The following is a 27004-nucleotide window of genomic DNA, read 5'->3' as shown; positions in this document are numbered from 1 at the left end:
TGATTCTAGGGACCAGTAAAATGTTTTTAGCTTGAACCTCTCTTAGTGGAGTAGAATCAGTACAAGCTTAGCTAAGTCAAATTACTTGATCTAAGGTGTAATATAAGTAGTTGTATTTACGGTCGTCACAGTGAAATTACCATGTAGTAAGTTGTATCACAATAGCTTTCTTGTGTGTCTCAAGTGTAAAGCACTCCTGCACTGACAGGGATCTGATGGTGTGTGAGACACAGAAAACAAATGAGTGGCAAGTAGAGAGAGGCACCCAAAACAGGAGTGAGAAGGTGCACAAACTCCTGTGCTATATTGTGGGAGTAAATTAATGGCTGAGATCTTAATTTTGCCTGCCTAGATCAGAAAGCTATCAAGTCTCTTTGTGAAGTTATTCAAGAAGTATTTGCTAACAAATTAAATTTGTGACTTCATATTTGTATCCAAATATTATGGATGACTTTGTATGAGATAAGTATAAAATAGGAGAGATCTATAAGAAGGCTCAGTGCTTTCAATAAAAAAGCAGGATTAGAAATTTAGTTCATATTAAAAAGCCCTTATTTTGTATCCTTTTTTTTTTTTCCCCAAATCATTCTGTGACATTTTTCATCCTTTTTAAATTTTAACATTTCTTTGTAGAAGGAGCATTTCCTTTTGTTCTGTGCCAACACATCTTCAGTCAGTTAAGAGTGCTTTGGTTGGAAAGGGAGAGGAGACTAAAAAGCAGCAGTTTGGTGTTTTGAGCTCTAACTAAAATTAAAATAGTAACACCTCAAATATTTCCATCTAAGCTCACTGAGTTGCAGGTGGGGGAGAGTGATCTGAACAGAAAGCAAAAAATAATTAAGAGCTCAGTTCTAAATAATCAGGCAAACATCTGGTGGGTCCTTTTTTTTCTTTTAACTCAGTGTAGCTTTATATTTACCAACATTTAAGAAACTTAGTATGGTATTTCATTTGACTCTTCTGTTGTTTCAAACAATCTTTTTGTTCTTTAATTGAAAAGTTATGTATTAAATCTGTCCTAGGTGTTCTGTGTATTTTGTTTGCTTTTGAATGTTGTTGTTTGGTTATTTTTTTTTTCATTTTAGTTGGGGGGTTTCTGTTCCCTCTTTGTGTGTGTTTGTATATTGTCTCTATTGCAGCAGTGTGGGCAAATGGCTCCCAAGGTCTGTTGTTTGGATGGCTGGTTACCCCACTGTCTGCAAAAATTTCTGCAAGGTTTCTCTGGCACACTGAGCATGGAATAATCAGTCTGGGATGGCAACTAGTTTAAGGCATTAATTCCTTGAATTAATTGTGACCTGTGGGCACTTCAGTTCATAGCTGTTGTGCTACTGGTCCTATTAAATTAATTAATTTTTAGAAGGAGCTCAGTTGCATTGTAGCTACTGATTAATGCATCTGTGTATAACTGTGAACATGTGTTGTACCTTCATATTTAGTGTTTGATTTCTAAAGCTTTCATGATTGTTCACAAGTTTCTTTCTTCTATTCTGTTTGATTTCCTTCGTCCGTTTTTCTCCAGGAGGTAGACCAGGTTGATCAGGTAGGATATATTTGCTGGGAACTGATCCTAGCTATGTTGGCTTAGCTCAGTTTCTCATGCTGCTTCCATATCAAAATACAATACTCAAACAGCTGGACTTGAACAGTTCATAACACTCATTCAGCAACTGGAACATGCAGTACTAAAATCCTTTTTCGACTATGCAACTTTTACGGCATTCCATAATTTCTGCTTAACGCACTTCAATGTGGATATGAAATGACCAAAGTTCTTTTTCTTCCCTTTATTTTCTTTTTTTGTTGTTTGTGGTTCCTATTCTTTGGATTTCATCTGAGGTTGCCTGGCCTGGCATTTGTGGTCGGGAGATGGTGAGATAGATCAGTACTTTGATACTGAATCACGTGGTATCAAAGCCAGTGAGCGCAGTATCAGCGTGGCAGTGGGCAGTAGTAGTGAATATGCGCTTAAGAGTGCACAGATTACCAGATACTGCATCTGCTAAGCTCTTAGCACTGTGTAATTTGATGTTTACACTTGGCTTTCATTGATGTGGCTATTGGCAATTTATTAGCATTTCATGTGTTCAGTGAACATGTTAAAATTGAACGTAGTAGTTACAGCAATTGCGGTATTACGTACAAACATTTTGCAAATATCTGGTATCTGAGAGATATTTGGTGAAATGGGAAGAGGTACTGGTCTATCTTTTGGAGCCTTTTTAAGCTGCCATGTTTTATCAGAAAATTATTTCCCTGTATTATTTCTTGCTTCTTTCCACTTACAGAAACAGAAGAATATTGCTGGGGCCCTTGCCTTTTGGATGGCAAATGCATCTGAACTACTCAATTTCATAAAGCAAGACAGAGATCTTAGCCGAATTACCGTGGATGCACAAGATGTTTTGGCACACTTGGTTCAAATGGCATTCAAGTAAGGCTATCAAACTTCTGTTTCAATTACCAATTTCTTTGTTTCTGTGATTTATAGAACAACTTCACATTTCTGCCAAAATTTAGATACTGCAATAATATCCTTTGAGCTTTGTTAAATACCCGAGAGGAAAACTTAAAAAAATGGCCTGGACTTACTTCTTTAGACAGATGCCCTGTTTTGTGAATATGGATCACTCACATATGAGTTGCGCAAAAGTATCATCTGTTGGATGATCTTGTGATAGTTGAGGCTGCCAATGATAATTTTAGGGAAATTTAGTTTGTGTTGATGGCTTTCTCTTAATTTAATTTGAAATTGTGAGGGAAGTTTAGTTTTGCTGTTAGTATGTAAATACATAGGCTTAAATATTCCTGGGTCTTTAAAGTAATGAATCTTGTGCTCTTTAAGGGCTTCTAAATATTATCTGCTTTCATAATTTTCATAAACAGCAATTTTCACAGTGGTTTTTTTGCACAGATTTTTCTTAAAAAAGGAAGGACAGGTTTTGGTTTGGAGTAAAAATCAAGCTATACTTGTCAGCTCAGGCAATTGCAATACTGATTAAAGGAAAATTGTATGAAATAACCAAATGGGAAGGGAAACCCTCAGATGAACGTGTTATTGAATAAAGATAACAATATTGGCTGAGCACAACATTAATCAAAAAGTAAGGCTTAAATTTTGTTCATATGCTTTGGGGGACTATGTTTCTCAGAAGAGCAGTATGTGTAGTTTGTGAAACCTTGTCATTGCTTTCTGAACTTTCAAAAGATTTCAGGGGAGCACGAGACCCCATGTATGGATTCCTGCAGGTTCCTTTGTTTTTCCTGTTGGTATATTTTGGGCAAGTAGGGTATAGCAAGTAGCTATTATGACAAAGTCTTTCAATTTTTATAGCATCTCTAAATCACCAGTTGTTAATTAAGCCGTGCCTTTTGCCACAGCTCAGTGTCTTGAATCGGTGTCTTAAAATAATTTCCTGATACTTTATTGGCTGGGTAGTCATCAAAGACAGAATATTGCTGCGTCTAGGAAGGAATGGTGCTCTATTTATCTCTCTACATTATGAGCAATCTGGATGCAAAATTAGTCTTGAATTTTAGCTGTGTGGATTTTCCCCAAGTATAGAATAACATGTCCAAATGCATGTATTAAACTTCTGGAGACCCCTGTGAATATGAACTTAGAAGGTAAATAAAAAAGCACAACTGAAGCATGAACAGAAAGAAGTGCTGTGAAAATGTCAATTGATAGTAACTGGTATACTGCAGCACTGGTTGAAATTGCCATGGATTTAATTTCTAGCAATTGTATTTCATTAAAAATGTTTCCAGTGAAACGAAGGGGGTGTTTTAGAAAACCATGAAATATTTTCTTGTATACATATGTTTACAATCTGATTCCTTTTTAGTTTTAGTTCTTAGCAGAAAATATGAATTAGCAAAAACAGAGTTGAAGAGAATGTTTAATTATTTGAAGAGAAACGATACTAAAACAGATTTTCATTCTGGGGTAGTTGAAGATGAGAGAAATAAAAGAATAAAAAAATTTCTCACACAAAGCCCTAGGGTCATTTCAGGATTTTGTGTGTTGGGTCACAACATGATTTTTTTTTTTTTAAATATTGATAGATTTTAAAACAAAGAAAAATCTATTTCTGTTTAGAAGAAATTATTTTTTCAAACTTACGGAATCCAAGATTGGCCTGGCAGCATCTCTTTGTGTAGCATATGACTGTCTCTTACCAGTGTGGTGGCAATATTGCATGTAAATGCATATTGCTTGTTCCCAGACAGCCTAATTATTTGTGCAAGGCTTCTAGGATATTGATGGGAAAATTGGTCTCTCAGGCCTTTTTAAAAGTATAATTGGGTTTCCTATAATCACATTCATAACACGGAAATTTCAGGAATCTTGTAATTTGATAGAGCTCTTCTCTTTAGAACATTTGTAATGAAAACGTGGAGGATTTAAAATTCACTTTTTACCCCATTCCCTTCCAGGTACCTGGTTCATTGTCTGCAGTCAGAGCTTAATAACTACATGCCAGCATTCCTGGATGATCCAGAGGAAAACAATCCTCAGAGGCCTAAAATAGGTTAGACTACTTGATCTCTTCTGAATTTGTTCCCTTAATCCTGTATCCTCCTTGTGCCAGGGATTCTGAAACTGGATGCTGTGCTCCAGATGCAGTCTGGCAATGCTGAGTGCTTAGGAAGGATTGCTTCCCTCTCTCCCTCCTACTAGCTGCACTGTGGCTGACTCAACAGCTAAGTGTGCAACTGGATACCTTTCAAGCAACGACACACTGTTCAATCACACTCAACTTGATGTTTACTAGGATCTCTCCATAATTTTCATCAGGGTTGTTTTCTGTTCAGGTGGTACCTGTCTTGTGCTGTTGCACAGACTTACTCTGTCCCACATGCAGGACTTGACAGTTGCCTTTGACCTTCATGAAATCCCTATCAGCCCATTCTCCAGCTGAAAAATGCTGCCGCTCTTTAGCCTATCAGTATTTTGCCCCATCTTGGTATCATCTGTGAACTTGCTGAGAATGTGCTCCATCACATTGCTCAGATCATTAATTAAAGGCATTAATTAAACAGTATCAGTCTCCCCTCAAAACATGAAGGAAGCCACTAATCTGTGATTGTCAGCTGGACATTGTATCCACAAATCCACCAAGTCCTATTGTCAAACCATGTGTTGCCATCAGTTTATCCAGTCCTCAACTTGGTAGTTTCCTCCCATAGTTGTAAAGATGTTATGGGAGAACCTGATCAAGAGCTTCCCAGCTACTAAGGTCAGGCTGACTGGCCATGTAGATTCCTGCTAGGGTTCCCTGCTGTGATACTTGAAACATGATTCTTGCCACCAGAGCCCCCCGCTCAATGCCCCCCCAGAGCCCTCCCTATCACCCTGTGTCTGTAATCCTGGCTCAGTGACTGTGCTCAGACTTCTAATGCCTCAATAATTGAAGGAAAAGTGATCTGCAGAGCAATTAAACAGAACATTTGGTTGAACTACTTTCTGTTACTTTGAGTATTAAGTTTTCTGTTCTTGCTTTTTCTCCTGCATTGAGCCTTCAAGGAAGACTGACGATGCGCTGCTATGTTTGTAGTGCCCTGTACTGTGAGAGTACTTCTGGGGACACAAACCCAGAAAATGTAACAAACTGATACTGGAATAAAAGCAGATGCTGTTCTTATTTCAGTCATTTTTGAGCTTCATTATAGATTTCTTATAATCTACAGATGTTTTTTTCAGACACAATCCTGAGTTTCAATTCTAAAAAAAAACTAATGGTCTCTTCTAAAGATATTTCCAATTAAAAGTATTGCTTTAAAGAGGACTTGGAGATAAATGTGTTGCTTCCACTGGAAAGCATGAGAGTGTTTGCTAATAGAAGTCCCTGTTGCTTGTTAGGTAATATTGCAGTGGAGTAATTGGAAAATGGGATTTTGATGTGTTTTAAAAATTTGATGTGTGAAAAGAAGGTGCATTCTATAGTTTAACTGTATCATACAATGCAAATAACTTCAGCTGAAATTTCTGAGTACAATTTGATGCTTAGAAGAAGCTATGGAATAATTAGAATATGCATTTGAAACAGTAGAATATAAAGGTTGCATAGAAGAACAGAATATGAACTTGCTATAAAAACTAATAGAAAAATCAGTTTACTGAAATGAGAATGTGATTTAAACTTTGGGTATAGCCAGTTATTTACTTGTATGATAAATATTTTCCCCAAGAATTTCTTTTCATTTCAGGGGTTATGTTCCACCTAGCATTTTAATGTTGCTCTATCTTTAAAATCATGGACCAGTAGGTGTATTTCTGAAAGACTATGTAATTAAATACACGTAGGTTCCTCCTAGCATTCACCAGCCTGACTTGAGTGTCTTTGTGTTATTGCCTAAACCAGGTATACTCTGCAGTTTGTGAACATGAGTGACTTTTTTGTTCTATCTCTGTAGATGATGTGCTGCATACCTTGACTGGAGCCATGTCCCTGTTGCGACGATGTAGAGTAAATGCTGCTCTGACCATACAGCTCTTCTCCCAGCTGTTTCATTTTATCAACATGTGGCTTTTTAACAGATTAGTTACAGCCCCAGATTCAGGGTTATGTTCACATTACTGGGGAGCTATCATGCGCCAACAGCTTGGCCACATTGAAGCCTGGGCAGAAAAACAAGGTTTAGAATTGGCTGCTGATTGCCACCTGAGCAGAATAGTACAGGTGAGTGTATTTGTGATTAGCACTTCTCACATATTTGTATATTCAAAGACAATATTTGCCTATGCTATGTTCCTAGAAAATAGCATGTGGCCAAATACAGCTTGTGTGAGTCAATCATAGAATGCTGAGGTAGCATTGAGGTAAAGACACAAAACATGTTTTCAATATTGTTAAAGTTACAAGTGAAATTAATAGTGAACATGGTTGTTAAATTTCCATTTATAAGACTGAGCTGTAACTATGCCAAACAGAGATGATAAGAGCAGCTGAAAATTGATATGCTGAATTTATGACAGATTTAGTATTAATTCATCTTTACTTAATGTTTGTTTGGGGAGGCTTTTGATGTTGCTTCTGTTACAAATCTGTCTTCTTGCTTTCTCTTTTCCCATATCTGAAGAACATTTAGACACAAGGCTTAAAGTTTTATTCTGGTTTGAATTTGTCATTTGGGACTTTTTTCTCCCCTCTAGGCAACCACACTGCTTACCATGGACAAATATTCACATGCAGATGTTCCAAATATTAACAGTACTTGCTTTAAGCTGAATTCTCTGCAGCTACAAGCCTTGTTGCAGAATTATCACTGTGCTCCAGATGAACCACTCATCCCAACAGTAAGTCTCTTCTGTCGCTCATTGTCCAGTTTTAACATACTGGAGATAAAAAAACACCGGCTGTGAATAGCTATCTTACCTTTGGTGGATGTAATTCACTGACTCAGGCAGGGTGTTAACAAGAATCTCTTACGCTGAGTTGGAAAGGAAGGTACCATTCCATGTTGCACATACTCAGAGAAGTGTCACTGCATCTTACATCATTTGTAATGAAATACAGAAAGGTGCTAGAGGAGAGAACAGAGCACCTCTAAAATCTGGTTCTGTGTAACCAGAAGGAACAAAGTTTGCTAATTTGTAGAAATCAAAAGGAAAGCATCAGAAACGCTACACTTTTTGACATGTAGGAAGTAAATACTGAGGGATCTTGAATCCCTTCATACGAGCAGCGAACAGATTGTCCTTTGATTAACATATTGGTAGCTGGAATTTGTATGTATATATATGTATAATGTTGGTTTGGGGACTCTGTTTTTTTCTTGATATTTAGGATGACTGACTATCCTAAATTTTATCCATGGCAAAATTCAAAGGACAGCTGTGTTATTGCAGAATTGTAAAAAACACTCTTTACTCTTCGGGTAAACTCTGATAGTTCACTAATCTCAGAACCCCAAAAAGGTAGAGGTAGTCTAATATTTATATAGCTGAAAGCATTATTTACAAAGTCCATGTTTTTATGTATTGGCTACCAAACTAAAAAGTCTTTTGCTGAAGAACTTAACCCATATTACCTGTTTACACATAGATGGAATTCCATCACTGCTTGGGTTTTTATTATTATTACTAATAATAATATATTAAAAACATGCACCACAGGTTTGGAAAATACTGAAATAAAAATAAGAGCTTCTGTCTCATTTGCTAATACAATTATCTATGGAATTTCCTAAAATAAAGCAATGCAGTGTACTGACTGTACATAGCAGAGCCAAAGAAGTTGATTTTTCTTGCAATCTTAGCATCTTCTTCATGTAAGGTTTTTTAACTTAATAAAATGATCACTTTGGAGTAACAATGTCTTTCTGCCTTCTGTCCAGGAATTGATAGAGAATGTAGTAACTGTTGCAGAAAATACGGCTGATGAACTTGCTCGCAGCGATGGCCGAGAAGTCCAGCTGGAAGAGGATCCTGACTTACAGCTACCTTTTCTCTTACCAGAAGATGGCTATTCCTGTGATGTTGTCAGAAATGTTCCAAGTGGTTTACAAGAATTTTTAGATCCACTTTGTCAAAGAGGTTAGTTCTTTTGTTGTTTTGCAATGATCTGTGTAGCAAACACAGAATGCAGAATATATTTTAGTAAAGTGTAAGCCACTTTTTCTTTGTGTATGACTCAGTCTTTTTATACTGTGTTCTTAAAGTGTTTGTTTTCCCAAGCCATTAAAATTATTAAGGCTTTTTTAATCCTTACCCCTTGTCCCTGTCCCTTTCTTTCAGTTTCAAGGTTCTAAGTAAGCAGTGCTGAATTACTAGAGCCTACTGAAGTATTGTTTTGCCTTTGCTCCAAAACTTTTCTGATTTTTAAAATTAATGTGAATTGAATAGTTTAAATCAAATTTCTTTTTACTCATCAGCTGCTTCCATGTAACATTAAAAAACCCCGTGAGGTTAAAATAATTCTTTCACTGTTGATCGGTGTAAGAACTTACAGTTTGGGCATTTGTAGTCCAGCAGAATTTCAGATGACAAGTAGATGATAGATCTTGTGGTTGCATGAACCTGAGTTAAACTCGTGGAAGTAAAGCAGGGAGTCTGTCTGAACATTTTCAGTAAATGAACAAGCTATAATCTTTATTTGGTGCTACTCAATTTTATTAGAATTTCTTGATTTTCTGCTTAAAAGCAGTTGTTTAAAAAAACTTGTACAGGAATGTCAAGGTAAATAAGAGGCTGTAGCAAAGGAGGCTATTAAAAAAGCAGACTTGCTCTGTACTACAGTGAACCTTTGCAATTGTTGCTTCCAACTTAGTTTATAGATAAGCTATATTCTTGCATTTAAAAGAAAAGTAGGAAACTGACTGTTTTGAAAGTCCAGTTAGTAACACAGGGTGTAATTTTGAGACTAAAGGAGATTAATAGAATAAATTATTTAATTAGGAAGTATAATTCAGTTGCCATACAAATGGCTGTATATTCATTCTAAGTAAGGCTTTTTTAATGCATGTGTTACAAATTTTGCTTTTTGAGTATCCCTTAAATTATGTTGGGGGACTTTTTGGAGTGAAACAGTGTAAACTGAATTGATGAAAAATGGTCTTTATGAGGAGGAGAATATCATATATTTGGATGGAGTGATTAATAATTTGTGTGATGTGTGTTCTCAGTGTCCCTGATATAGGAGAAAATGTTGGATATTTATGAACTGCTGTGGCTTCTTTTTCAAAATTCTAGGAATTTTTAAAATAAAAAAAAAGTAAATCAAACTAAATACCTGCTAATTGCAGTGCTGCATTTAAAACCATATTGAGTACTCACAGAGCTTCTCCTCTGCTAAATCTATGCTGAGACTGGTTAGCTAGACCGTCTGCAAAGTAGATTTCTGTAGCACTGTTTTAATCAGAGTTCTGGTAGTTTGTATTCTAAAAGATGATTTGGTGTTTCATGTCTCTTCTGAATCTGGTTGGTAAAAGCAGTATTTTGCAGCCCCAGAGTTTTCTGTGAGCATGCAGTGTTTTTAAGTAAGTATGTTTCCGAGAAGAAACAGCTATAGAACTATAGGATTTTGTAGGTAGTAGCATAAAATTGCAACAAAGCCCATAATGGCATCTGAGATATAAGATTTGACATGCTAATGAATATAAAAAGGATGAATACTATTTTATTTTAATTAATCCCTTGAGAAAATACCATGGCTGTTTTGACATTACTTTTTCTTTTAGGCTTTTGTAGACTAACACCTCATCCACGGTCACCAGGCACGTGGACAATATACTTTGAGGGTGCAGATTATGAAAGTCACCTGTCCCATGAGAATGCTGAGCTGGTAAGTATTGATTCAGTGAATAATTACTGACTGCACTCTTGGCAAGGCACTGAGTTTTATGTGATCAGTTTTAGTCCTTATTAGGAAGAATGGGCTTCATTGTTAAACATTAGTTCATCAGTGAATTGGTGCATTTAAGGAACTGTTTTGAGATTTTTTAAAGTCACTGTTTTTCTAGGCTGTAGCATGCTTATAATTTACACATAAGTAAACTTTGTCATATTCCCCCAATCTAAGAATAAACAGTGAAGAAATTTCTTCTAAACACAGGCAAAAATATATATGGATGTGTATCTATAAATAACTTACGGAACTGCAGGCTGCTTTTATTTCTAATTTGGCAGTTACCAACCAAATATTTAATATTAAGTTCTAGTCTGGTGCTTTTTCCTGAAAAAAAACCAATACATCTTTTAGTTTTCTTTTATATTATACTTAGTAAAAAGGGTCTCATTTCAGTGCAAGGTAAGGGGTTTTTTTCTTTTCTGTTGTAAGGGCTTGTTTGTTTGTTTTGTGGTGATTTTTTTTCTGCTTGTCTGAATATCAAAGTTACAGAACAGCTTGATTTTGATGGTGGCTTTATATGAAATAATTTTTAGAGCAACTAAACAGAAATAGCATCATATTTTGATTAGTATTTTCAGCTTAAAAACTACTTGCATTTCTAGTACTTGAACTCAATCAGAAAGTACTAATATTTTTTTATAATTACTTTCCTTGGCTTATATTTTTACTTGTCATGGATCTTGTGGAATTTGCAGTTATGTTTCAGTATGAATATAAGCTAACATGCTCCAACTGACATTCTTCAGCTAATGAAGATTGTGATGACAACTTTTTGAGTTGAGGAACTGGCAATGTTGAAAGATATATTAAAAAAAAACCTGAACATGTTTGGGGACTCTGGCTGTATTCAAGAGTATTCAGAAGTGAAATTTTTTGTAACTTTATTTCAAAGGTTTAATTCTGACTTTGAGATGAATTGGCTTCTTAATAATTCTGCAAAGATAATATCATCTTCTAGATGCAGCACTAAAAATTGAGCTCTCCATGTAGATCACCCTTACCTTTGTAACAGGGGCCAATGGAGTCTGAACTCAGTTTTTGTTAAAAGTTACTACAATTTTATAGACTGGTTACATTTTTATTTGTAATTCATTAATAATCTCTTTACTAAATTAAAGAAGGATGAGCAATGAGTAGACCTCAAGTTTCAGTGGTGTAGTATAACACAGGTGTAGTACCTAATATTAGTTCATATTAATTAAATGTTAGCTGTTCCACCTGTAAAATAGATATCAGGTATGTTATTTAGGATGTGAGACCTGCTGTTCTAACAAAGTAGCTTTGTTTGTAATGAAGTACTTTGCTTAGCTACTTTCCTAACCTGGCAGTGAATATGAATTTCTGAATTTTTTCTTTTTTCCCCTTCGTTATGTGATAGGCTCAGCCTTTGAGAAAAGAACCTGAAATTATCACTGTAACACTAAAAAAACAAAATGGAATGGGTCTGAGCATCGTTGCTGCCAAGGTATGGAAGTCAGTTTGTTTAAGTCTTACTGAAAAAAGTCTGCTGTGGAAAATGTTAATGGAAAAAGTCTATTTTCCTTAAATTGTTTGTGCGCATTGTGTTGATCGTGCTTTTATTCTGATTGGGAAATGTTTCTGTAAAATAAACACATGGACAATACAAGGGAAAACATAATATGGATGTAGTTATTACATCACTTCAATTCAAACCTCTGCTGCAGGTTTATTCCATTTAGCAGTTCTGCTTGAAGTAAAGAAGTGAACACAAAGAATGTGTGTGTGTGGGTTAATTGATGAATAAAACAAAACAATTCAAATGTATGCATTGAAGTTGGAATACTTTCTGCCATGAAGAAGCACCTTTTCTTTTGCGCAGAGAGAGGTGCAAGAATGGATTCAGTTTTGTTTCTTTACACTGTGGAGACTACAGTGTAACAGCCAAAATTGTGGGTGAATGCTGTAGCTAGTAGCTAGGGTGTAGTGTAGCTTGTAGCACTACGTACCAATGTATAGAGTGCACATACAGCTCCAGCCACCAGATGGAAGACTCCACTAGCTGGTTGGTTTTGCTTTATTAACTGAATCAAATAGCAGACATAATCTTTTGAGTTTAAAACTTATTATAAATTATACAGCAGTGATACTGAAAAGTCTGCATTGTGATTAGGTGGCATACAATAAAAGGAAGAAGTCTTTCCTAATGTCTCTTCACTGTGTAGTATGAAACATCAGAATGCTGTGGTACTCCTTGGCACTTAATGCATGAGCTGAAAACATGATTGTTTTACTTTTAAGTTACCTCACATAGTTAATTGCTTCTGAACAGCACTGTTTGGTTTTTTGGTGTTTTATTTCAACCTTCACTCATTTTGTAGTCTGTTCTTGAAATGGTAATCTTGCATGGTATCAGCTTTTAAGAATTATTTCTGACATCTGTAAAGGAATACCTGGTGTCAGGTGTATAGTTCTAAACAGTCAGCAATTATTGAGGAAACAGTTCAGGATCTGGAAAATGTAAGTCAATTTTCTGCTCTGATTTTAGTGGAGTGGGTTAATAATTTGAGAGGCAAATACTTGTTCTTGACACTGAATTAAATATGTATCAGACTTCTGACTGCATTTCTGTTGAATGTTTCAAAATGTGCCATGGAAGTAATTTTTTTCACTTTACTCTGTGAAATCTAATTTCTCATCTAGAGTGAAGCAGCGTATTACTGGGGGAAGAAAAGTTTCCTTTTTCATTGGAGCTGGCTGGCTTCTAGATGTTGATTTAACAACTGACATTTAACTTCCATTAGCAGTATGCATAAATGCTACTGGTCAGTGTGTAAGCTTGATCTGAAAGTTTTTTACAAGTTACTTAATACATCTCATGATTTCTGACATCTGTAAAGGAATACCTCATCAGTCATGGAAGGAAGGGTTTTCATCTGCACAGTTGCAGAAACACTGGTTCAGGCAGTTGTGTTTTGTCTTACTGCTGTGTGCTGCCCTAATATTGGAATTCTGATATAAAAACAGTAATGTTTTAAATCTTGCTCTGAAATAAGCAAGGAAACAGATTGTTTTAGTTTTGGTGTATGTACGATAGAAACTTCTGCTTAATATGAAGCCATCAGAATGTTCGTTGGATAGAAAAGATTGTATGCATTGTTTGAAACAAGTTGCTGTAGTAGTTAAATAGGATTATTTTCAAGAGGTTCAAAGTTGCACACTGTGAGTAATTATCAGCATGTTTTTCCTGTAATAGGCTTCATTAAAAAAAAGTAAAGAAGAATACAAAGAATACACAAGCATTAATTTTCTCAATCTGATCAGGGCAGAACAGCTTAGAGAATTGAGTGAGTGTGACTGAGAAGCTAGCAAGGGTTGGTGCATTTTTTCTTTCTATTCCTTAGATTGGTGATATTTACTAGCATATATTTCTTCATGTCTCAAGTAGTATATCTTTTAGCAGCATAAAAGTTAAAATTCTCATTTTTAACTTTGAAAAGGCAGGAAGAAGTCCAATCAACTATTTGTTAAAATTTTCTAAACATTAACTGGATGGAATGCCTGAAATATGAGGGAGAGGCAAGTAGGAGAATAGATTCTGATTTTTCTAAACTTTCTAATAGTAAAAGGTTGGCTATTAGGTGCTCTTAACTTTCAGAAATACCTACTTGCTGCTGCCCTGCACAGGGGCCCAGTTTGATTGCTGACCCAGTTGTGTTTAATGAACTATTGGTTTTTACAGTGCGTTGAAAGGGCTGTAGCAGTAGAAGATGCAGCTGGTCAACAGGCCCTGCTCTAACCAGTGAAGGAAACCCTGAATTTGTTTAGCTTTTGTTAGGAAACCAGTTATTTTCCTGTGATGTGACAAAATACTTGCTTTCAGTAAAATGTTGTGAGAATACCTTTTCATGTCAGTGCTGACCTGCCTTTCTTGTTACGTGTTACGGGGCTTCTCGTACTTGTCATGGGCTTTGGGTTGAGTTTGTTAACATGCAGCTTGGTGATATTCTAGAGGTGGACAAAATAGGCACGTTCTCAGGAGATCATAAAGGAAAATAATACCAATGGACTGCTTTTCTTCCTTCTACCCATTGCAAAAAAATGTGTGCTTTCCTAGTAAATCTGTTCATCTCTGAGGAAACATCTAAAAAATTTGTACTCTAATGATTGAGTTTTTATTTGTTTTGAGGTTTTATTGGCTTAAAGTCTGTGCCAATTAAGAGTTTCCAATGACAAGATTAGAAATCATGCCTTGTATAATACCTTTACACCAAATGTTCCTAATTATCAAGTGATTGTTACTCCTTCTGCAATCAAAAGACAAGGATTGAAGTTAAAGCAAGAATTGTACAAGCAGAGAAGGAATGCAACTTGCATTGAAATGCTGTGCACCTGCTTGTTCATATGATAGAAGTGTTACCTTGGAATACTAGATGATTACAAACATGTGTACATTAATATAATTAAAACCAAAACAAATCCTGAAGAGGTGAGTCAAGGAGTATATGAAAATGTCAGGTCCCTGGGGAACCCTGTGTTGGATCCTCTTCCCACCTAGAGACAGGTAAAATGTTTAAGTGCATTACTTCTTTCACTTTCTAATCACAACTACTCATATTTTATTTAATTAGAAATTTTAAAGGCCTGCCAGGAGTGCCAGAGAGCAGAAATTCAGTGCATCACCGTATTCACCTCACTTTGTTGTTATCTGAGGCAGGACAGTCCCTCTGAGCAAACATGTAGTGAGTGCATATGCTATATGCAAGCATAGCAGAGAAAACAAGTTTACTTATGAAACAGCTGTTAGCTTCCAGCGCACTGTAAACAGTGTTGTGCTTGTTTGGGTTTTGTTTTGTTTCTTATAAATTGATAAAATACCTAACAGCAATTCTTAAACTGAATGCTTTAAACCAATTTTTATTTTTATTTAAAATTAAAGTGCTTAGCTTCATATGTGATCCAGAAGAATATCTTCTTGTTCTGCCCTTTGGTAGATGTTGCATGTTTTCTTACAGTAATACTCTGTAGCTTTATTAGCAATAGCTTTTGTAATGGAATATGGAAATGCAGTTGGTAGGAGTGGTCGGGTATAGGGAACGGGGAACAGTGTTGCTTTTTGAGGTTGTGTGCAGACTTTGGTTGCTCTAACCCTGAAAGATGTTTTGATGTTAAAAGCTGCCAGACTCCCAACCACATTGTGGTTAAGTTTTTATGAAATCCAGATGATTTGGAAGCTGCGTGTGCATGCAGTTTACTTTAAAAATATATCACTTTTTTGGGGGCTTTTGCATGTGACTTCTTAGCCATCTGTGGGCCAGCACATTACTTCCTGTTTAATTTGGAGGTTTTTTTGTCTTTAGTACAAAAGGGCTCCCTTTTTGTTTTTTCTAGCAGTTTTCAGAGTTTAATAAAGCCTCTAAAGTAAATGGAAGTCAGAACAGCATAACTGATTACGTAAGAGTCTGAATATTGTATTGGTTATAGCTGGTGTTGATAAATGCTACACTGTGTCATAGCATCGAGCTCCGAGTTATCTTGATGGGTATCTTGGAAAATCCAGCAGACTAGAGCTGGTGGTTGCTGTTGAGGGCTGGAAGAGAAGTGGAGAATTGTTTTTTTTCTTTCAAGGATCTGTAGTCCCGGAGATCAAAATGTGGTTTTCTGTTGTTGGAAGAACAGAATCCATGGTAAGTCCGTTCAGGTTTCTGTTGGGACTGTTTTTCTCTGAAGTTTTACTATCCCTGTACTTTTTCCTGCTCTCTTGCCTGTTTAAACCTGCCAGTAGTTATTTGTTCATGTAGCAACTATGTAATACAGCATGCAGTTAAATATAGTCAGATGTTAGTAGCTAACTTTCTAAAATCTAGAAAGAAAAAACTAATTTTTTAGCTTGTTCTTCATATGTACTTCTGAAATTTGTGGAAGTGACTATTAATATTTAAAGTTTCAGGTGTGATAACTACTGTTATACTGTGCCAGAGCATGAATAGCATGACCTGTGATCTGTTTACTTGTCATATTAGTTGGCTTTAATCCAGGTTCTTCTAAAAGTCTGTTTTCCTCTTAAAAAATCTTAGTAGAATAATTAAAATCGATGTCCCAAGCAGTGTAAGTTTTTTAATACTCTCTAGACCCATCTGAAAAGATCAGAACATTCAAACTGGTTGCAGTTAAGGTGTCTTATTGAACACATTCGCAGAGGAGAGGCATTTAAATTCTGTTTAGATTCCTACTGCACGAAAGGAAGGATTCCCATGTCCTGCAGGAAGTTTTCTTGATTAATCTTTGCATGCTGGTTATACTCATTAGTATATTGTGATTTAGTTCTTTAAAGTATGGCACACTTCTACTTCTTGTCCAGTCATCTTTTAGTAGTATCAACAGAAAAAGTTACCTTAAAATATATACTAGGACCTTAAAATGCGTATGTATATGGCCCCACTGGTACATAAATCAGAGTGTATTTTCTAGGATTTTTTAACAGGTAGTCAGACTAAGTAGTGCTTACTGAAATAGTGTGAGAGGTGATAAGTTGTTTCTTTTTTAATAGAAGCATTGTAAACATGAGTATGACAGTTCAGCAGTAAATACTCTGGGGAATGGACTTACTGTTCTAAAAACAAATTTGTAACATCCTACCCAGAAATAATTTGCATTATTTGGCAACCTTGTTTGTTCTTAAGGATAAGTTAAGTGATTCTAAGTTGCTTAAATTTCTAAAGCACTGTTTGTCATTTTATATTTAGCAGTCAGTTCAAGGTATTAAATTTAAGGAGGGTTTGAGACTACAGGAATATCAAATTTAAAGTAAAATTTTCATTAAGGTTTTTTCGACAAATATTTTATAGGAGATCCATGTAGAAGGAACAGGTTTAAACATTAATTTAATTATTTTTCCCAAAATTGAAAATTATGCTTATAGTTAATTATACTGGTAACAATATACAGATGTGGATCTAACCTGTGTTTGCAAATATAGACAGTGATAGGAATTTTTTGACTTTGTTAGCTTTTTACATGTGTTCTAGGTCTTAAGATTTCAAATACTTCAGCATTTAAACCCTTCCTGTGACTGTGATTTCTAAGTATTTAGGGAAATTTTCTGGCCTTTCCTCCTAGTATGAATTAATTGAAATGTTTCAGTAATAAGATTTAAAATTTTGTGGAGGTGTTTTTTTAATTGGTTTTATTATTTTTATTTTTATTTTTTTTAGTGTTCAGCGCTAAACTGAACTACTGGTGTTACCTTAACAGGCTTCTTAGGAGGACCTTAGGGAAAGTACAGTGTATCATTCTCATTTACAGAACAGATTTCTGAGTCTTACAGAAATAAAATAATACGTAGGTTGCGAGTTCAGTTTTCATCATGAACAAATAAGTAGCTGTTGTATTAGCAATTTGCCGGGTTTTTGTTGATTCCTAACTTTCAGCAGAGTTTTTGCTTAAATTTTGGTGCCCTGTAGATGGTTGTACAGAATTTTTTAATGCTTTTATGTGCTGTGTAAAATCTGAAGGTTACACTATCCCAGTGTGAGTGTTCTTCTCAGTAGCTGTGAGACCTCAGCTCTACTCAAGTGGAGTGGGTTTTATCTTACTTATTTGCTTGTATTTAGATTGATACTGCAAAGAGGTGAGCCAGACGTGTATTTTAGGCCTTCTGAAAGAAAGTGAGTTTTAAAATTCACGTGCCATTTCCTCATTGCACTAATACCCTGTGTAGGCAGGCACTTCTTAGCATGCCTGCTAAAATTGTAGTGCACATACACAGTAGCTAGAATTCCTGTGCCAGGCTTCTTTAAATTCTGGCATTCTAATAACTTTGAAAATTCTGTTTAGATACATGTTAATACAGATTTTTTTTTCCTATTAATGGGAAAGACTTTTGGAACTTAGCAAGTTCTGTGTTGACTTCTTGCTGTATGAGTAATGCTCTCAGTTGGAGTAGGAATTTAGGTGCTTAATAGTATGTGTTAGTGTACACACTGCTCCAGGATTATGTTATATCCATCTGAAACTGTAGAACCTGTATTATATGGAAGTTAATGTTCTGGGTTTTTTGGGTTGTAATTTATCCTTAGCTATAAAGGCAAGTGCCATTTCTTTGAAAAAGTGCAGAGATACAGTATGGGGTTTTTTTTTTCCAAAATAAATTGCTCAGTATGTCTTGCCTGTGAAGAATAATGCAGGCATAATTAAGCTGAACCATAGGATCAGAATTGACTTACCGAGAAAGAGCATCACAGAACCTGCAGTACAACTTGTAGATTTGTACATAACTCTGAGTATTATTAGTGTGGCCATGCTCATGGAGTATTTATAGTAAATGTACATTAAAAAGTTAACCCTTTTTAACTGGTGAAATAGAGCTCAAGCAATATATTTTACTTGAGCTCAGTGAAAGGTTTTTCCTTTGAAATAAAAGAGAAGTGGAATCAAACAGGCTCATGTATTTAATTTCTTTTTTTGAAAATTAAGAGTGCCTTTAATGCATTTGTAGTATATCATATTAAGTTGCAGCATTTATAATAATAAAGAGGACTTCTTTTTTTCAGAAAGGTTAAGAAAGACTAATGAATAAAATTTGCTTAGTCTTTTACAAATGTTGTATATGAAGCATTTTGCATTTACTTACCACTTTTCCCGTTTCATGAGAGTACGAGTAAAGTAAGTTAAGACCTGTTGCATACTTGATTCCAGTCTTAGAATTAAATGTTAGGTCAGTTGCATTCCTAGAGTGTGGCAGAAATCATGCTGTTGTAAATGTGTGTATTTCTGTTTAGCACAGAAGATGCTAGAGCTCTTTGTGTCAGTGTACCTGCTTTCCATGCTGAACACTGTTGAAATCCCCATACAATTACATATGCACAAGAGTACAGTGCAGTATAATTTATTAATGCCATTTCAGGATGTCCACTTCAGAATATCCTGGCTTGTCCTGTGAGAAGAATATTTAGAAGATGAGAGTGTGTATATATATATGCTTGCTTTGTGTGCAAGTCAATGTTGATTGCAGATATTCTTTTATTAAACAGTAACATGTAACCCCTATTCCATTAAAAATAACAACAAAACTCTTCAGTCTTTTCTGTTTACTCCCTTAGAAGTTTCTTATAAGTAGAGCATCTAGATACACCAGACATAAAGTTTCTAGGTTGTTAGATGTTTCAGATGTTGGATGTACTGCTGCCAATCTGCCTTTTTTTTCTCTGTGTAGTAAGGCACTTCTCATGTGTTTTTCCCACTCAGTGCAATTTAAAGCTGCTGTGGAATTTGTCATAGCAGTTAAATGCTTAGTTTCTTAACCTGTTGAATAATGTTGATTATCACCAAAGTTTTGTGCTTGTTTTGTTTGATTGGGAATATTTTGTTTTGTTTAATTGGAAATATTTTGCCCATTTGTGACTGTACTTTTTCTAGCTCCAGAAACGTTTGGGTTTCAGCCCCCGACATGGAGGAGTATGTGAGAGAGAAAAGCAGAAGTATGTTGTATGTAGAGCATGGGTCAGTTTTAAAATTCTTTTTAAGTCAGGGTACAACATGACTCCATGCATCTGTAACCACAGCTAACAGATCAGTTGTAGATACAGTAGGCTGGTTCACCTCATTTATATTTGAAAAGTATTTTCTCTAATGATGACAGATTTCCAAAGTGTCTGCATTGGTATTGAGGCAGCACAGGCCTTAGCTTTCTCTGAAAAAAGTGGGGTTTTTCTGATTTTTCAAGTCCAGAGAAGTTTGCACTTGCTAGAGGTGGGACCAGTACCTACAAAGTTGGCCTTTCTCCTGCCTCTGGACCCACCCACAGCAAGTAGTTCAGTGAGTCTTAGACTTAGTATATTTGGTATATAAGGAAGATAACATTTATATTCATCCAGATACAACCTAAAGAACACATGCAGCTTTATGGAATGTGAGTGTTTGGGTGGTCAAAAACCTTTGTTTTTGCCTCCTAGAGAGTGAATTTGTAAATCTCCTGCATAGTTTAGTAAACTGTTATTTTTTAAAATGCTTACAAGCTTGGGTTATTTAATTGCTTGTAGACTAATTACTTTCCAGGGCAGTCAGAGTGAGACTTGATTCTGTTCCCTAAACTTGCTTTTAAGGATGTTTATTACAGCTTGCAAAGAGCTTCTGTCGAAGCTTAAGAATCTGGAATCAGGAATTAGCCTTGATAAAAATCAGTGAAATCTACTCTGGGTGTAGGCAGATAAAAGGCCTGATGGCTGGTATCAGGCCTGAAAAGCTACATTTCTGTGCTATTTTCTTTAAACACATTTTATTTGCAGTTGATTTGTTCTGTATTAAACAGTTTAATTTTTATAAAATACCACAGAAGCTTAAATGACTTGGAAAAACTGACAGCTGTAAGCATTATGAGACATCCCAGATACCTTTACTAAGGTATATTTGTGTATATGTGCACACATATATATATGATACATACAGTATTAAAATAAAATCTTATTTCATGTTTGCATAAATACGACAAATTTAAGGAAATCTTGAAAATTATTTATTTTAAAAGATGTACGGTTATGTGAACTACTGAAGTGTTTTGACATATAGTCTTGGTATCTGAAGCCACTTAAATTGTATTACTTAAAAAGATTGGTGACTGTATGACATTTTTGTGGATTCAAAGTATAATTGGAGAGTGAAGATACTTTCAGTTCAGGACTCCTTTTTCATTTTACTGTTTATGTGAAATGTGAAACCATTTACATGTATATGTACAGAAATGTACACTTCTGTATTGAAAGATCATTAGGAAGACACTGACATTTTATGGAAATTAAAGTCACTTTTTATACTGGAAGTTTTTTTATATTAAAAATCTAACAATTCAAAAAAAATGTTATTGAAGAGTATTTTTTAATCAGGTATGCTTTTGCCAGACTTCATTGGAAGCTGTTCAATGCTTTAATTTTATCAGAGTGATAAACAAAGTATACGAAGCTCAACGGGTGTGGGCAAAAGAGGCTTCAGAACAAGTAATGACAAGACCTTCCTGTTAATTGTCTGGAGCAGCACCGGTTTGGTTGGGTGCTGTACTGCCAATCTGCTCTGCAGATGCATAGTTTTTCCTTAATTACTTAATACAATTCTTCTGTTCTTTTTAACTGTAAAACTGTTTTTATAATAGTTTTTGTAGTTCTGGTTCTCATTATAGGTATTGAAATAACCAGGGCATTTTACAGGTCTCCTAAAACTGCAGGAGTATTGCTAACCTCACAGAAAGTACAGTGATTTGTGATCCACCTACGTTGGGTGGGGCATGATGTGTGGGCATGGGAATAGTTCACCTGTTAAGAGGATAGCACCTGGTCAACAGATGGACCTTCACTCCCTCTCATTCTTTACATTGGGATACTGGTGGGGCTGTGCGGTGCCTCAGCACCTCCAAGCCATCATTCTGCAGGTGGCAGGTCCTCATGAGCGTGTCACAGCATGGGTGGCTCACCTGGGAATGAAGCTGCATGTTGATTCTCACTAGAAGGAGCTGGCTGTTGTTTTCACTATGCCTTTATGGCTGCTTGTCCTGGCAAATACCAAGTGGGAAGGAGGAGCAAGCAGAATTTCTTCTGCCTGCTTTTAATGCTTCTGTGGTGACTCACCAACTCAGGGATAGCTGTGGGGCTGCCATTAGGAAGTCTGTTGGATATTCCTGTTATTCAAACTGTGACTTTTCTATATAGTTGCACTGTATGGTGTTTTCTGATTTTATGGCAAATGGAATGTATGTGAGACAAAGTTTCCTGTGTCTGTTACTGACAAGGAAGTTTTATAAAACTCATCTTGTGACATAGCAATGCTAGCAATAAAATCTGTTTTCCTTAACCACTCTGATTAAATCTGTCATACTTATTAATTTGTTACTGTGGTACTTTTGTACATCCTCAGTTTTACATCATCCTGATGTAGGAGTAGCAATTTCTTTTTTTAGCTCACTGTAGTTTATCTTGTACTTTTCTTCATTGGTCTGACTACTCTGTAGAAGTAGCTGTGATGGTTTGTTTTGGTCAGGTATTCTTTAATGCTGCCTCTTTTATTTCTACAGTTTTCGTAGTGTATTTTTAAGTAAACGCAATACTTTGGGCACAATCCTTTCAGAGTAAGGAGGGGCTTGCAAAGTAATCCCAATTGTGCAAACAGTTATGGGCTACTGTGTTCTGATATATTGTAAATAGATATGATGGAAAATAACTTATTTATTGTTAGACTATCTCAAAAACTGAGGTTAGATTACATTATCCAGCTTGGTCCTTTGGCTTCTTTAACGTGACAGAATTTTTGTAATTAAGGAGAAAATTCTACCAGGCTTAAAAGGGGCAAATACACTTTTGGACAACAGGTATGAAATCTTTGTGTACCATTGTCTCAGCTGAGCTTCTTATTTATTTTTTTTAATGTATTAAATCGACTTGGCTCTGTTGGATCAAATTAGTTTTCCTTCCATCCTCCTACTCCCAGTGAATTTGGAGTTTTGGGGGGTTTTTTGAGATTGAAGTCTGTGTGACTTGAAGAATGAAAGTCCTATAAACAAACATAATATTGGGGGGAGGTTGTTTATTTTCTTCACCTTTCAGGTTCTGTTTTAGTGAGGTACTGTAGTGGTTAGTTGTTTGCTCCCCTGCCCTGTGTCAGTGCCCTCCTAAATATAATATATCAGCATTCTAGAGGCTGAAGTTGTGCTGACCAGAGATGCCAAAATTGGCTCTTTAGCTGCTATGGATTGCATAGTTGCATGAGTTCTCAGAACTCTTCCAATCTTTCAGGCCTTACAGGAAAGCAATTCAGTTAATTTATTTGTTTGTTTATTCAATAAATTCTTTACTGAATTCCTTTATGAAAGGTGATACGTCCTGAGATCTAGCTCAGGTTTTCCAGTTATCCTACTGCTATTTAGAAGACAATTATAAGTGAAAGTTTGCAGAGTCTTCCTCACGTCTTAATTTTCCAATATGAGTACTTAGCAAGCACTTTCCCTCAGTTAGTTGAGAAGAATATATGTGTCCATGTATAAGAGCACGTTTGTCATAATAATATACTAATATTATTTATGTAGGTTTAAAAAAAGTTATCTCTCAGATGAGATTTTAATGTCGGCTTTAATTGTTGGTTTTAATGGGTTTTTTGTTGGCTCCAGTCTGTCTGAATTCATTCGTCTCCAAGATAAATAGTAGTGTTTTTTTTTTTTAAAGAACTGGAAGCTCTTGCTGCAATTCCATCTGGTTAGCTGTTCTCTGCCCCAGTCTTTGGTCATATTTTCAGGTGAAGTTAGATTTGTGTGGACTCTGCAACTCATAGCCTCTGACCAGTACTGATAGGAAACTCAGCAATCATCATCAGCCAAATGCCTAATAAACCCTCTCTGTGTTTTATTTCCTTGCTTTTTATTTTCCTTTGTTTTTATTTATAGTCTTTGGTTGTTATTTCAGACTCCATCTTGTAAGATTTTTCTAAACATGTTTTTGTTCTGTGATAAGAACTATTTCAAACTAGCCTGCCTTGTAAAAAATAGAGCTACTCCTCTTTTCTAAAAGCTTCCCTATCTTCCTTCAGTCCAACTTTAAATATTGTCACACCCTGTACAGGGCTACACAGGTGAGATAAAGGTAGGTCTAAGAAAGTAGAACTCCTGGTGAGTTTTAATTTCTGAATTTATTAATAGTGTTTCATACCTCAGTTTTTAATTTATCCTCTTGACTTGTAGCTCCTTTTAGTCTATCAGTAAGGGAGGACTCCTTGTTTATTTTGTTTTTACATGGTAGTTTGGTCACTTAAACATTCTCCCATAATTTTTCTTCATTTAGGTTTACAATAATGACCCAAGTTACCATTCTAGCAGACATCTGTATGCAGAAGTGCCCTGTGTTTATTTTTATCTCCCAAGTAGGATTTGAAAATCTTTCAAAGTTCCAGTTATTAAAATTTCAGTTAAATGGAAAAGTTGTCCTTTGTCATAGAATTCCAACCTGTAAACCACAGCAAATTTAGGGTTAATTATTCTCATACTCTGAGTAAACTCCAAGTGCATGACAAACTTGCAAGTGCAGTGTGTTAACATCTTTCAACTTGTGCTCTTTTAAAACATTTAATTACTTCTTAAGATACATGTGAGATGATTAGAAGATCTTTATACTGGGGTTGCATCTCATGCAAATGTGTGGCTTCATCTTGGATACTGGATTTAATTGCTTGCCTCAGTTTCCCCCATGTGTTGGTTTTCTGCATCTTAAAGATGAATAAGCCCAAGCGTGGAGAAGATTATTTTCAAGAATCTTTTCATGCTTTGCCTCAGAGACCTAATAAAGCTCTCTGGGAAAAAAAAAAAAAAGGGGGCAGGAACATAACGTTTTTATCCCATTGTGCAATTACATGAGTAAAAGTGCATTGTGTTTTTTAGTTAGATGCATTTTCATCAGTTCTACTTGTGTCATTCATCTCCGTCCCTTGCCAAGTTTAGGAATTTTTTACATTTAGAAGGGGAATGGGTGGGACTTGGAAAAATTGGGAAGTGTCTTTTCAGTATGTTTGCCATGCAGGCGTTCAAAAGCTTAAAAATGAAGTAATTTTCCACTGTGTAGTTTACTTCTCTGTGTGGGAACGTGCATGTATGTGGGTGTTTGTTTTGCAATTGTTTTAGGGCTCAACTCCCACTAGAATACAGTTGTTTTGGAGACACTACACAGAGCTGCTTGAAAAGTCAATAGGTGGGCTATAGTAGGATTTAGGAATTTCAAATGGTATAAGTTGTTGGGTTGAAAATAACCTTGTTCACCAAATAAAGGAATTAACCTCCCGTAATGATTCAGGCCCCTCCTAGCAATCTCCTTTCCTGCACTGTTATGAACAAGTCATGCTCTGCTGTAAACAATTTAGGGAAGCTGATTAAGTTGAAAACAAAGCTTGTATTTGGGAGGAGGGGAACTGGGGAGAGGGATCAGCTGAGTCTCCAGCCAGGTCTGTCATGGGACCTGCCACAACACAGTAGTGCCTGCACAGCTCCAAGTGTGAGACAGCATGGGAGCAGACAGGTGGGTTTCTTCCTGACGCTCTGTATAAGTGCACTACTACTGTTGCTGTAATTAATTTATTATTATAGGATTTTTAAAACCCTGAAATGTGTGGATAGTGCTTCATTGCTGGCCTCCAAACTAGTTCTCTCTACTTTATGCACTTTATTTGTGTATAAAGGTTTTTGTGTATTGATTATTTAACTGGATTGTAAAAGCATAGAATGGAGGTGTTTCTCATTTTGAAGCTTAGGTCTGATGTACATCAGGTATCACCATTTTTAAATACCCTATTCTGTTCTTCAGTCCCCAGTTCACTATTTGTTGAATTCTGTTCAGCTAATATCTTCCTTGTAGAACTTTTTTTCCCCTAGGGTCCTGTTTTGGCTGTGCATTGTAAAAGTAGGTATCATTTAGAAGTCTTCAGAGTAGTGTTGTACTCTTGTACTCAGTTCAGTTCAAGAATATTGTCACCCAGGTGAACTGAAGCAGCTGTAGCAGTTCAGTGGGTTTTTTCCTTAAATTATTACTTAAAGGAGAGGATTTCCCAAATTTTTCCTTCAAAGGCTATCTTTTACTTTCTTTTTGGGATTGTGGGAAAAAATTGCATTAAGTATGAAAGAAAATGGGTAGATTGGTAGCGCTAAAAAGTGTGGTACAGCGGATGAGGTTTTTTTAAATATAGAATATCTTAGTTTTTGAAAAATCCTTAAAAAAGTTTTTGTGATTTTGTATTTGGTTATGTATATCTGAGAAAATATGCTGTAGATTTCAGTACATTTATCCTGGGAAAAGGGAATAAGCCATCTCTTTATGCTTACTGCATTCTTGTTTTCCACAGTCATCTGACTCCTTTAGAGTTGTGTTCTTGTGTTTGGACTAAAAGCCATAGGGATACACATGCTTCTGTATTAAAGATTAGACAAAATAAAATGAAGTGAAAAGAAGGTTTATCATACTTTTGTTACCGATACACACATGTTATTGCTCTATTTGTGGGGGAATAGTTTTAATTATGTTGACTTTCACATTCCTTTGAAAGAAAAGCAGTTTAATAAGTAGTTCACAAAGAAATCTGTTTAATTGTAAAGCCATTAAAGGAAAACAGGAAAACCCATGTGGAGCATATGAGAATTTTATTCACTTTGGTGTTTCGTATGGCTTACTACATATTAAGAACCTTTTTGTCTTTCTAAAAATTGTATATTTCCTTCTAATGCAGCCTTCTGAAAGGTAGAAACAAAGCAAAATCAAGTCTATTTCAATAGAATATAGGAATTTAGATTCAAGTTACTGTAAAGCTTAGGGTAAAAATTGAAGGGAAGGTGATGAGTTGATTTTAGGGTGTTTAGTGAGAAGTCTTCCCAAGCTTGTACATGCGTATCATTAGAAACATGTTAAATGACATGTGAATTAGAGAGAAGCTCACTGGTCCTAATAAGAAATAAGTAGATGTGGTAACTGATAAAGATGTTCTTGTAATGTAATCTGAACAGAGATTTATTTTTAAATAGTTTTTATACTTTCAAAATGCATTATTTTTTGTGTTTAAGTGAGAAGACTTGGAGCTAATATATCTCCTCGTAACTTCCTTTAAAACAGGAAAGAGATTGACAAACTGTATAGATATCATAAAAGCATTGGAAAAGAAGCAATGAGGAGTAAAATGCCAGC

The 27004-nt window shown here is 35.7% G+C and overlaps 1 protein-coding gene across 28 annotated transcripts in view; it reads left to right on the top strand.

Annotated features, from left to right (window-relative positions):
• Positions 1-27004, top strand: part of AFDN (afadin, adherens junction formation factor) — a 116698-nt gene that overhangs the window by 62889 nt on the left and 26805 nt on the right. For 19 of the 28 annotated variants that reach the window (XR_005256587.1, XM_038134016.1, XM_038134019.1 and 16 more), the window contains 8 exons: positions 1523-1543; positions 2289-2434; positions 4441-4535; positions 6421-6686; positions 7160-7303; positions 8344-8542; positions 10186-10289; positions 11734-11820. Coding sequence is in view for 27 of the 28 variants with exons in the window: in XM_038134016.1 (XP_037989944.1) it covers positions 1523-1543; positions 2289-2434; positions 4441-4535; positions 6421-6686; positions 7160-7303; positions 8344-8542; positions 10186-10289; positions 11734-11820 (1062 nt within the window). In the remaining variant the exon portion in view is untranslated. The remainder of the gene's footprint in view (positions 1-1522; positions 1544-2288; positions 2435-4440; positions 4536-6420; positions 6687-7159; positions 7304-8343; positions 8543-10185; positions 10290-11733; positions 11821-27004) is intronic. The other 9 variants (XM_038134022.1, XM_038134031.1, XM_038134030.1 and 6 more) reach the window with 1 other exon arrangement.

Source organism: Motacilla alba, chromosome 3 (assembly GCF_015832195.1).
Source record: "Motacilla alba alba isolate MOTALB_02 chromosome 3, Motacilla_alba_V1.0_pri, whole genome shotgun sequence".
Classification (NCBI taxonomy): Eukaryota; Metazoa; Chordata; class Aves; order Passeriformes; family Motacillidae; genus Motacilla; species Motacilla alba.
This window is presented reverse-complemented; position numbering and strand designations above follow the sequence as displayed.